General features: G+C 39.0%; 1 protein-coding gene and 1 pseudogene across 1 annotated transcript; one reads left to right on the top strand and one right to left on the bottom strand.

The window, feature by feature from the left end:
- On the bottom strand, positions 896-9,466 carry LOC109717605 (annotated as a pseudogene).
- LOC109717777 (beta-D-glucosyl crocetin beta-1,6-glucosyltransferase-like) lies at positions 11,471-13,110 on the top strand. The gene has a single exon (XM_020243678.1). The coding sequence runs from the start codon at positions 11,517-11,519 to the stop codon at positions 13,086-13,088; it is 1,572 nt and encodes a 523-aa protein (XP_020099267.1). The 5' UTR covers positions 11,471-11,516; the 3' UTR covers positions 13,089-13,110.

The following is a 13,550-nucleotide window of genomic DNA, read 5'->3' as shown; positions in this document are numbered from 1 at the left end:
TTAGAAAAAAATAACACGCTATCGCTTCATTCATTCCGACANATTATTTGTTTAATAAGTGCTAATAATTTTTTAAAAAAATTATGAATTTTAGAATACAGAATAAAATTTACTTTTTTTTTAATGCACGGCGAGCGTTTTTTAATTAGAAAACTGTTCCTCTTCTCATTCATATTTCAACAAGTTTTACGTGAATTACATGAATAGACTGCAAAAAGAAAAAATCAATATATTTTGATCCCTCACTTAAACTTGATCATGAATTTAGCTCCACAATACTTGCAAAAACCGAAAGACCTCTATTGTTTCATTTTTAATTTCAATAATGAAACATATGAATTTATACTCGACGCTATCAAACTTGATCTAAAATATTTAAAAAGCCTTCAGAATTCAAATTTATTAAGTTTCACCATCCATCTATTTTATAAACCAGTCGCCTCAAAATAAATAACTGAAAAAAAGAATTTCATAAAAATCAATCATACGATTCTTTGAATTTCAAACCAAGTGTACTGATTTGGTCTAAACAATAAAAGGCTTTTCCTATTAAAATTTTATTTGATTTAGATCATTATATCATTAATCTTGCAGATGCCATATACCGGCCTATAAATTTGTTGATTTAAAACCTTTAGACAACTGCTAACGATGATTTAGAACATTTAAAATATTTTAAAAATAGAATTTCATAATTTTTAAAAATTATTCTTAACTCTAAATACAAAATAAAATATATAACCAAATTCCAATGACCTTTTAAAAATGGATAATTAAATTATTCGATTTTGAAATCAAAACTATTAAGTCTTTATTTAAAATAAAGTAAATATTTTTTTATAAAATATAAAACATTTAAATTTTATTAAAGTCTAAATTACAATCTTGTTCATTATACCTTTAACTCTATTGAGGAGTATATTCATTCCTATATTACAAATACTCATCTTGGGATGTCAAATTCCCGATGAAAGTCATGCAAGCAATTTTCATCTTCCAGGGCTACATACACAAAGAAGCAACGTTATATTTTAGAAGGTATACATCAAAGAAAACCATCACAATGATGGCATAAGATGGTAGATAAAACAGAAAATTTGATCGAGTGCTGTACAGATGCTAATTCTATAGATTGCTCAACTAAAACCTACGATTTCCCTGTAGTGGCCCAGAAAAAGGGTGGCCCCAAAAAGACGACCATTGATAAGCTACTCGCGTTTTGTTGCAGGTATGTTAGAAGTATCTTCCGTCTTTGATCTGTTGAACGATTTTTGGGTTTCCAGAACAGGCATATAAGCTGCAGTTGACTTGTGAAAGATGTCAACAGCAGGCTTCTCTGCTTCTCGGGGACTAACCAGCTTCTTCTCAACATCCTCGAATTTGGCGGTGGCCCATGGCGCCGTGCCCACATTTCCGACAACGTTCGGAGTGTCGATGGTTAGTGATGAGATGGCGTCTCGAGGAGCGTACCATGTATGACCACATGCTATGCACTCGAGCTGAGAAAATTCATCACAACGGATAAGTTAGTGTCGATTGTGCACAAAAATAGGATATCTCCTTAAACTACTAGCTTTATTAAAATCATGGAAAGAGAACTGCGAGACAAATGCACCAAAACTGACAAAAGTAGTTGCAAAATGTTGGATACCTGATATCGATCCCCATGACCACCGGCGTGAATAATCTCAGAGATTCCCACTTTCTTTTCCGCACATCTTGAACATCGTGCATCAGTCATCTGGACACATAAGCCACGAGAAACATCCATAGAAATGCTACAAGTTAACAGCTCAAAAGAATTTCATATTCAGCTTCGTCATTACTTAGAAAAGCAGATGCAAAATTGTATTGCAGTATACAAAAAGTTGCAGATATGAAATGAAAATTTCAGCTGATATCATAAAGATATAGGTATAAGCTTATTTACCTGCAACTGTTTTGATTCTTCAGGTTCCTTTGTTGCTTTCTCCTCTGCAGTCAACCCATCCTGATATGCTCAAAGGAGAGAAAACCCAGAAACACTTAGATACATGCACCACCAGAAGTAGAAATATAAAAAAGAAGGCACTTTTAGCAGGAGGGAAGCACAAAAATACTAGAGGAGGTACGGAAAATCATGACAGGTCTTGGATTGGAAAAAGTATTTTATGCAAGACAAAAGGCTAAATGGATAAATAAGTGTTCGTACTTTCATAAGATGGCAATCAATAGTTGAATTCAAAGTCTAAACTATTATAGATGTGCATGGATTGCATGAGAAATTCTACGTATACATGTTATGCCATATTTTTGAAAAAATTGGAGATACAGGAATCCTTTCCCTTAGATAAACTTTTCTCAATGTGGCAACAAAAAATTGCAAGCTACATAGCAATAGTCAAGGTTCCTACTCAGATGTTTCCTAAGACTATGTCGATAAAACAGCCTCTCTCATATGTACTGATGATCTTTCATGGCCTTCTAGTCCTTCATACTGAAAGAAAGTATACGAAAGAGTCTTACCATTAACAACTAAAAAGAATCCCAACAAAGTACTAACTTCGGGCCATAAATTCAAGCAAAGGATTATAAACTAAACATTCTTTCTTCTTCGATGATTAATGTCAAATATCTACTGGATATTCCTAACAAGCTACCAAATATGTAATCTCTATTGACTATTGACTGATGCAGTTAAAAGAATTTTGAAAAAGTAACTGGAAACCAGAGCATACCTTTAGCTCATTTGGAGACATGGTTAAGATAACAACTGGGTCCAGCTCTTTATTTAGCAAGCGTCTAGCTAACATAGCATTATTCTGCAAGAATAAAGTGAAGATAGATTCTTGGTATTTCAATAATCAGAATCCCAGAAGGGAACTATCGGACAAGTTTAACAAATTTAAAAGAACAAAGAAGTTAAGTAGACAGAGAGAGAGAGAGATGAAATGAAATCAAACAGCAAGCAATTATGACATAAGAAGATTGAGGAAAAAGTGTAGATCTGAGAAAGAGAATAGCATAACATCAATAGAATCAGAGAAAGCTAGGATTTAGATCCCACCATTTGCGCACATCAGAAGTATCCAAGTAAAAAAGCGCCTCTAACAAAATTAACACAAGCATACAGGCAGCCAGTGGCATCATCTCTACTGACCATAAGAATAAGAGAAGTGTGGTTATCAATTACCTTGTACATGATTTAAGATGGTTCAATAAATCTCTACCAATTAGTAGTATCCTCATAGATTTCATGCAAAATACAGCTATTCCTCATCAAATGCTTCAACTAACAGATAATATAGAAGGGATCTATTAGGGCTGATGATAATGATGTGGTGATTATGAACAGACATCTTTAACATGTCTCAAACTGAAACTATTAGATCCAGATACTTCAAAAAAATTTAAATGTGATGCCATTTTTTAATCAAAGAGGTGGAAACATTCTTTTTTGTTTTTTGAGGTGATGGAAACATTCTTTTTTTTTCCTTTTGTTTTTTCCTTTTTTGAGGAGAAGAGATGGTAACAATTTTGTCTTCCATATAAGTTACAAACAGCATTTTGTTTCCAGATATCTAAATGAGATTTAACATGATCAACAATGTAAATCTTCAATTTAAATGGCCTTTATCCTTCTAAATTTGACATTATTTAGGATTCAGTAATGTATACTTCATGAAGCAACTACGCCAGCATCAACCCAATAGTAACACTTGAAACAAGAACATGTTCGCAAGACCTTTTATTTTCAATCATTTATAAACTTATTACTTGAAGCTCACCTCCTATAATCAAATCCAAGATTCCTGATCTCAAATTTACAGAAGTACAAAAAACAAAAAAGAACAGAGTCATCAATCATACTGGTAGCTGATTTGATTCTTAAAGCCATTATCAAAGGAACAAGTTGCAACTGGTGAAGCAGCTGATTTGATTCTTAAAGCCATTATCAAAGGAACAAGTTGCAAATGAAGAAATTAGAAACAACTTACAGACCTTAAGATTGAAATCCAATTGCCTCATTTTCTGATTATACTTCTGGAAGTCAGAGCCAAGAGCTTCATGGGTTGCTCTTTCAAGAGCCGTTATGGCCTGAACAGCGACATCCGGCCAGTAATTTTTCTCCCCATCCTACAAAATATAAATGTGTTGGTAAACAAGAATCCCAAACCAAAAAAGTAGAAAGCTTTGAAACAAAATAGATTGTAGCAATTGATAAACAAAAGTAGTGCAACCAAGAAAGATAAAATATCAGAAGGGAAACAAATGTTAGGAGCAAAATTTGGAGGGGAAGAAAGAAAAATATAATAAGCAAGCAAAACAAGGCTGATTGTGAATGCAAAACATGAGCTAAACATCATTACATCTTGATCTACCTTATGATGTTTCCCTCCACAAATACGATTAATGAAAGATATAATCATGCAATCACCAAACTACAAGAAACCACAAATTGCTCACAAAGTTAACAAAAAATAAAAAAGAAAAAGCAATGAATTTTAAAAAAAAAATCATAATGATGACAAGTATCAGAACCCAAGCTTACCAGCCATCACCGGTTTCTTATAATCTTCTACTTCTTATCAAAACCCACACTTACTAGCCATCACCAGTTTCTTATAATCTTCTTCTTCTTATCAAAACCTAAGCTTACTAGCCAGCACTGCCTTCTTATACTAATCTTTCTTCTTCTTATGAAATCCCAAGCTTACTATCTACCATTGGTTTCTTCTTCTTTGGCAGGTTACTTATTGATTCTTGTTATTACAATAGTTAAAAATAACTCATGCAATTGTTTGTACCTGATTGTAGTACCATCTTGATAGTAGGTATGTGGTTGTAGTACCAGAATAGCAGGCCATAGAGGCAGGGTACTAACTGATTCTTCTAGTTACAATGGTTTACGATGACTCATGTAATTGTCATGTACCTAATTTTAGTAGCATTTTGACCATAGGTACTTACATGAATCACATGATGGTATAGTAGAATCGGCTACACCACCAAGGGGCTGGTGTCTCGAGCTTTACCAAAATAAATAACATAATAATAATCACGCAATCTACCGTCAGAAAAACAACTACATATAGTATTATCGGAAAGGAGGTATGCTAAGCAAAAGAACAATTCTTATAGATGATTAAACAATCAAAGGCATATGCTGGCAATCATATATAAAAGAAAAGAAGACATAATCATTTCCGAAAAGGCAATATCTCTAGAGATAGGTCCATCAATCTTAAGAAAAAAACCACTTACATTTGACCCAGATTGGATAGTTGCTGAGCTGGTATTACCCTTTGTACTATCATCTGCACTACCTGACATTTTATCGTCGGATGAAGCATCTTCCTTTGGACTGCATGCTACCCTGATTCCTTGTAGAAGTTTATCCAGCCACTTATCACGGTAAGAATCACCAGTCAATGCTTTAAACTTCGACAAAATAGCATTGTACTTTAAAGTGTCACTTGTGCAGCTTCCAGGTGTGTCTGCTTTCATTAAATGGTCAGATCTTGTGGTTGAATCATCAGCTCTTGAAACATCGATAGGATTCATCAGCTTCCTCCTTATGGTTCGTTTACTTGCCAATTGCTCAACAGTCTCAGAAGCATTTTCTTCAGGCTCAACATCAGGAAGTTCACCTAAGCGCCGTCGTGTTTTTTGAACAAGTAGGTCAATCTCATGTTGCTTGTTATCCTCATAATCCTTGTCAGTTAACTTCCAAAGTTTCCTTTCAACTGTGTCATAAACCTTCTGCACAATGAATCCAGGATGTTCTGATCGAAGTGGTAACTTCTTGTTTAGAGGTACGAAATGCACCACACACTTATGCATCACAGATTCAGCAGGGACATCATCAAGATGGAAGCTGTAAAAGAGCTCCCTGGTATCACGTGCTTGCCAGCTCCCACCACCTCTTTTTTCTGCTTCTTCAGGTCGGTAAAACCACTGGCCAGTAACCATCAAATTGCCCTCAATGTCCTGTGTTATGTCCTAATGCAGCATAAAAACATAACATAAAAAACTAGAAGACAGGAGAAAACCAAATGAATCAAAAATCTCAATCATAGGAAATATGCAAGCATAAAGAGAAGAGGCTAAAAACTGCATAAGTTGGAAAGTGCACAATCTCAGTCATTATAATACAGCTATAGTTCTTTCAAATATTCACCGATTCATATGGTTCACATATGTCCACGGTACGGCTGCATTAAAGATTATCAAGCTACGCAGTTGATTTTCTTTCCAACGCTAACCACTAATTCCTGCCAATAATGGGATAGATGCAACCACTACATGATGAACATCTAGCTAATCCAACTCTAAATCCTTTCACCCATTTAAAGAGTGTCAAAGCATAAGCCGACTTCCCAAAATTCTTCACATGCAAATCTGCTCCGCTTGTGAAAAAAATCTCTTTACTTGACAATTGCCAAACCGATTTATGCCTGCTTCTTTTCAGGGCAAAAGATTGACGGCTACTTCTCAAAACAAAAAGAAAATGGTCAATCTCTAACTAAGATAGTACAACACATACCAAGGTATGAGCATAAGCTACAGGAAGGCAGAAAAGGCAAGTTAATGGGTGAAAAGATTAAACATCAGATCAAGCGCCAGAATAAGGGACAGATATTGAAATAAGACAAAAGGAAGTAAAAAAAGTGCTACTTAAAATTATGAGGAATCATGTCCATCCATTGTTAATTGAATTCGTATGGCCATTTCTACTAACCGTCAAACATCTTCTAATTTTCTTTGTTGATCGGATCCCATCTTTCTCAGTTACACACGGATGTGAACAACTTAATCAACCTTTCTCCCACCACTACATTCGTGCATATTATCAGACAGTCAAGAGGATTAGCTACTAAAGGTATTTATCAAGCAATAGAACATCTAGATTCAATGTCCACTACGTCACAACCTCAAATCATTGGTGTCTCATCCGGTGAATGATTAAAGACTCAAAAACAACAAAATGAATAACGTGATTCTCATCCCTCTCTCATCATGGTGCAACAGAGCTCATCTTTCTCTCTCTCTCTCTCTCTCTCTCCCTGACTTGACAGACTATATAGTCTAGTTAAGCTGATNATTCTGGTGGATTGGGTTCATCTTTGTCCGATCTTTGTTATCATATTTTCAATCAAAATAAAGCAGCAATCAATAGGATATCCCTAATCCTCCTTTTGGTAGAAGTTGATGTTCTTCAAAATGAAGGCTGACGTAACCGCTTCTAAATTAAGTTGACCTCTTTATTGTTGATGCAAAACAAAATTTGAAACCCTTAAGACTCTCAACTCAACATCAGTTGCAGGCTCAAGATTACCCTAATTTAAGAGAAAAAGAACTACTTTTTAATTTGATCTTCGCTGGAAAATCCATTAATGATGTTGACTTGACAACACCTCCTTTCTGACAACATTGTCACTCACGATAACACCTGTGAAAAAGAGTAGGACAATTCTCCTTTAACAAACAACAAAACTGAGTTCTCTCAGTTCATTACAAGATTAAAAACGTAGTATAACAAGATTAAAAATGTAGTATAACAAATGTTTATAGGTTCTTCCAATCTGATTTATTTACTAAAAGACCACAACAAACGCCATCAGTTCCAAGAATATTTTGTTGCAAGAGGAAACCTAAAATGTGGTTATGCAACACTAGTTCTATTTCCAGGAAGTGGTTTGATGGCCTCTTATTTGCTTGGTACTTGGTAGGTTCCAACAAATTCGGAAGGTATTCTTTGGTCCCTCAAAGGTGGTTTCAAGCATATAAGACTTGCTAGCTATGCATGCTTTAAACGCTAAGGTAAAGACATAATAGGTTGGAGCAATAATAAAAGCCTATAAAAAAAGGTGAGAATTGTTGCAAAGGACTGTAATTTGAAACTCCTGTCTGGTGGAAATAATGATCATGAACCACCTGAATCCAAGAAGAATCTATATGGCTATATCTGTACATCGAAATGCTGAAAGGTATCTTTTGTATAACAAGGTAAATCATGTTCATCTTTCTCTTCCAACAATGAAATAGAAAACAAGTAATCAATATTTGTTTTCACCGACTGACTTTCCAACTTTTTTTTTTTGGCTTCTCAAAATCCATCAAGTCAAAACAATGGAATTGACTCACAAACCTCATCAGCTTGTAAATGAAACTACAACGTAACGCTAGCACATGAAGTCTCCAAGAAAATTTGAAAGTCAATTAGGCAACTTCTAGTTTCGTGGATGGTAGTAAACCACTATCGGAAAATGAGCAATAAAAAACTGAAAATTATATTTCGAAACAAAAGCCTATGGCATAGAACTTTAATATTGAAGTAAACTAAACAAGATTAGAAACATCTTGCAAGTTTGGAGGCCAAAAGATCAGCATAGTTGTTTCAGACTATATAAGAACCTTAGAGAACTCGACTTCATCAATGTAACATTCAGTAAAATCATGCCACTACCTGAATATAGGAGAGTGAAATAACAAGGGAATCTTCTACATCTCTATTACTTGCATGCAGTGTATATGGCAGAAAAGGATAAAAAAAAAAAAAACAAATAGAGATTGTAAAGATAGAAATTCCAAGAAATCTACGGATTATGAAGATTCGAAGAACTAGAGTATATAGAATTCTCACTATCTATCAAGCAATTAGCATCTTCTTTCAATTCGTGCTACGTGCCAAGGGAAGTGTTAATCTCCAGATTGTCCAACAAATGCTTACAGGTCGTTTCAGATTGTAGACCCATTCACATCCAATATATCATCAAATCTACGCAATGAAACAACTCTAGGCCTAAACTGATCTTACAGACTGAGAACAACTCGAAGAAGAAAGAAGAAGAATCAAACACAAGCCCGAGATTAATGATTAAAAGGAAGAAAAAGTCCTTCACCTTAATGATAGCAACATATGGCTTCTGCTTCTTATCCTCCGGAGTCAGGAGCACAGGATCTTCCTGCGACGCAGCAACGAATCAGAACCCTAACCAATTAACTCTTAAAGAGGTCGAGAATAAAGAGGGAGGGGAAAGCAACGCGAACTCTTACAAGCTCGAAAACGTTTCCGTCGTACTCGAAGGAAGCGTAGTGCTTCTTCTTCTTGCGTCCCTTTCCCGAAACCCTAACGACCTCGCCGATCGGCTTCGCGTCCTCCTGCGAACCGTCTTCTTCGTCCTCCTCCTCTTCGCTTCTTGGAGCGCGAGCGATCCCTCTCCCTCTCCCTCGCCCTCGCCCTCTCCGCTTCTTCGTCGTCGTCCACGCGAAGCTGCTTCTTACTTTTCCCTTTCCTCTTGGTCGCTTCGCCCTCGTCGTCGTCGTCGTCGTCGTGCTCTCGCTGCGATCGCTTCGGCTCACGTTCGTCTTCTTCGTCGCTCGTAGAGACATGGGTGAACCGTCGCTTCCCCATTTCCTCTGCCGCACGGGAGCCACCGCCGTGTCGGAGCTAACAAGTGAAAAGGGTTCATTTCTGTTGATACTTGATTTCTTTAATTGTATTTTATTTTTATATAGTACTGTATTTTAAATTTGGTTATTTATTATAATATATGTATCTCTTGCCAAGATATTATTAAATTATTATTTTTTTTCTAAATTATTGCATCACTATTAATTAATTTATTATTATTTTTAACGAAGCTAACATTTTTATTAAAAAGAATAAAAAATTAGTGAAAAGAATAAAAAAAATAACTATTTACATAGCGGCTAAATAATTAAGAACGATTTAAGATAAGTGTTTAGTGCTTTTTTTGTCTACAAAAAATGGACAAATCACATACACAACAACAACAAAAAAATTAATAGAGTAAACTTAGTCCATATAGTGATTATTGAAAATAAAAAATTCATTACAGAGCACTTTGTTTAAGTGTATTTAGAAAAATGATTGAATTGTTATATACAATTAATAATTTTCGATGCGTAAATTCTTTTTAGTTGTAGGCTAGCATTTCTCATAAATTAAAGCAATAAAAATGCATGTAAATTAAATTCTTTTTCGTTGCTTTGAAACTATTAGAGGTCGAACTTCATAAAATTTGTAAAACTTTATTACTTTTGTAGGTAATAAAATTTGTAAAACTTTATTACTTTTGTAGGTAATGATTGAATGTTGACGGTTGCGGGCCCATTTCAAAATGGCCTATAGTTCTGAAACGAAACCACACACACGGATGGGCTCACATGCAAAAAAAGTATAACATTTGATATCAGAGAAATTCACTTAATTTTTTACTGTAAAATCTTGGCCCAAATCCAAAGCCCATATATAAAACCCAGTCCATAAATCAACTTGGTAAGGCTAAATTGCATATTTTCTCATAACAGGCCGCATAATGAAAGGACCGCATAAATGGCCCGAGTCTTTTGCACAGCATTACCAATATAAGGTGCGAATTGAATGTCGCAACACCCAGCTAAGTTCACTATATACCAATGAAGTGGATCGACAATGATTTCGAAAATCCAAGTTTCAAATGATAGATGTTGCTTATTTCTGTACTGGATATATATGAAAGTGAAAAAAAAATTATTTTATTATTTTTTATAACATCTCTCTATTCTTAAAACATACTTTATATTTTTAATTAAATTTACCTTCAGTATATTTTTACTTACGCGAATTAACTTTAATAATAAAATGGCCTAAATTAAATCTATTATAATTTTTCTATTTTTTTCTGCCGAATTAGATAATTTATAATCAAACTCTATCCATATTTTATAACTACAACAATTTGTTTAAAAAATGTAATATTTTAAAAAGTGTGTTGATGAATAACATCCTTGTAATCTGACCGAAGTCAGAGTAAGCATGCGGTGAGCGTGACGTGTCATCTCAGGACGATTTTGAAAGAGTACTTTCCCCATCAATGAATAGGTAATTAATGATTAATTAATGAAGATGATTAATGAATGATTTATTTTATAGTAAGCTACGGCTGGAGGAGGAAAAAAAAAAAAGAAGAAGAAAGAAATTAAAAACAATGGGAGCTTTACACGTAGGCGTCCTAGGCAGGTTTCGGAAGCCACGAAGCACGCATGCAGAGTGCGTGTGGCGACACGTGGAGAAGCCGCAGACAAAATTCTAACCCGATTGGGAAGGGATTTCAGAGGTCGCGCGCCAGCCGAAATTCCAAAAACCCGTCACCGCAGTTAGAAGCAAGAGCATCGGCAAGACGGCAACAGCCCTCTGCTCAATCTCCTGCGCAGCTGAGATTGATGACAGCGCCACGATTTTGAAAATACCAAAAACGGACTTGAGTACAGGCGTTTTTGACCGTCCAGACACTCCGGCCTCACGTCTTTATTAGCGTCCACCTCGCAGTTCTCGTGTCTTCCAAATTCCAACACGTAATTTCGGACAGCAATTATTTTACTCATTTAATTAGTTATTAATTAACTTAGTTAGTTGCGTGTGTGTGTGTGTATAACTATACATAATATGCTGAACGCAGGAACGCAGGCTAGCGGGGGGAGGAGTCTGATACTCTGAGCAGGTCGAGGAGAGTCGATCGAATTAATTAATGGAGGATTTGAATAGAAGATCGGATGAGGAGTCGTCGACGTTGGGTAGGGGAACGTTGCGCGTGATGATGCTACCATGGCTAGCTCACGGGCATGTATCCCCGTTCCTGGAGCTGGCCAAGAGGCTCTCGCAGGACGACCGCATCGGCCTGGTCCACTTCTGCTCCACGCCGGTCAATCTGGGTCCCGTCAGGGACCACCTGAGCAAGCTGAAGGCGGCCTTCCCGTCGTCGACAATATTATCCTACCGCGGAGACAAAATAAGGCCGGTGGAGCTGCACCTGCCGCCCGCGCTGCCCGGCCTGGAGCAGCCTCACCTGCACACCACGAAGCACCTTCCCCCGGCCCTGATGCCGGCCCTGAAGCACGCCCTCGACCTGGCCGAGCCCTCCTTCTGCCGCCTCCTCGACGCCCTCCGCCCGGACCTCCTCATCTACGACTTCCTCCAGCCGTGGGCCCCCCTGGCCGCGCAGCGCCGCGGCATCCCGGCCTTCCACTTCATGACCAGCGGCGCCGCTTCCACGGCCTTCTTCTGCCACTACGGCAGCAGGACGTCGGCCGAAGCCTTCCCCTTCCCGGCCATCCGCCTCGGGTCGCCGGACGAGGACGTGCAGTACGCGGCCATGCTCAACAAGGAGGCCAACGGCCTCTCCGACAAGGACCGCCTCCTGCGGAGCCTGGAGCGCTCCTCGGGGTTCATCGCGATCAAGTCCTTCCGGGAGATCGAGTCCGAGTACATCGGCTACCTCTCCTCCCTCGCGGGGAAGGAGGTGGTGCCCGTGGGGCCTCTCGTCCCGGACGCCGATCCCGCGGACGACGACGACTCCGAGGGGCGGCGGCAGTTGGAGCGCGTGGTGGGGTGGCTCGGGAAGAGGGGTGCGGGGTCGGTGGTGTTCGTCTCCTTCGGCACGGAGTACTTCATGACCGAGGAGGAGACGGAGGAGCTGGCCTGCGGCTTGGAGCTCAGCGGGGCCAGCTTCATCTGGGTGGTGCGGTTCCCGCCGCGGGAGGACGAGGAGAGAGACGAGGCCCGGGCGGCGGCGGCGGCGGCAACGGCAAGGGCGCTGCCGCGTGGGTTCGTGGAGAGGGTCGTCGCTCCTGCAGGTCGGGGGGAGGAGGAGGATGAGGGGGGGAGAGGGATGGTGCTGGAGGGTTGGGCCCCGCAGCGGAGCATCCTGGCGCACCCCAGCGTCGGGGCCTTCCTCACGCACTGCGGGTGGAGCTCCGTGATGGAAGGGATGCGGTTCGGCGTCCCCATGGTAGCTCTGCCCTTGCACCTCGACCAGCCGATGAATGCCAGGCTAGTCGTCGAGCTAGGCGTCGGGGTGGCCTGCAGCCTCCCGCCGCGCCCGCACGAGGCGACATTCAAGCGAGACGACGTCGCTCGAGGAATACGGGAAGTTCTTCTACCCGCTACTGAGAGAGGACAGGGAGTGGCGAGCAAGGCCAAGGAGATGGCGGAGATGATGAGCCGGAAAGGTGACGCGGAGGTGCAATCGCTGGTGCAGAAGATGGCCGCGCTCTGTTACCGAGACAAGCGACCACCGGTTTCAAGAAAAGATGATACATAACTCTTAACATAAATATGTGAGAGCATTTGTAATGCATACTGTTAAATGGAACTTTTTAAAATTATAATAAAAAGAATCATGATCTGGTTGATTAAAAAGAAAGGAAGATCCACAACTCGGTGCCTGAAGCACAGGATCTATTTATCATTCGTTGGGCCGAAAGTATCGGCAACTAATAAAGGAAAATAAAATCTCTGAAGAAGAAATTTTTAGACAAAAAAAGTAGGACCAGAATTGTTAAAAGAAAGGGGTAATCAGAAGTTTGTAGTCCACCAACTTTCAAATTGATTTAATTATAAGTCCTCAGAATGTCAATTTGACAACTTGGCCCCTAAAGTTTGTGCCTATGTTATTCGGCCCTGTTGGTCTTATGCCTATAAGAAGAGGTCACGACGGCATGACCACTAGTCCTCGCAGGCATAGTGGTTCTTTTGAGGTTTAGATTCTAAGATTAATGGTGAA

This window comes from Ananas comosus, linkage group 11 (assembly GCF_001540865.1).
Source record: "Ananas comosus cultivar F153 linkage group 11, ASM154086v1, whole genome shotgun sequence".
Lineage (NCBI taxonomy): Eukaryota > Viridiplantae > Streptophyta > Magnoliopsida > Poales > Bromeliaceae > Ananas > Ananas comosus.
Note: the sequence above shows the minus strand (reverse complement) of the source record. Positions and strands in the feature narration are given on the sequence as shown.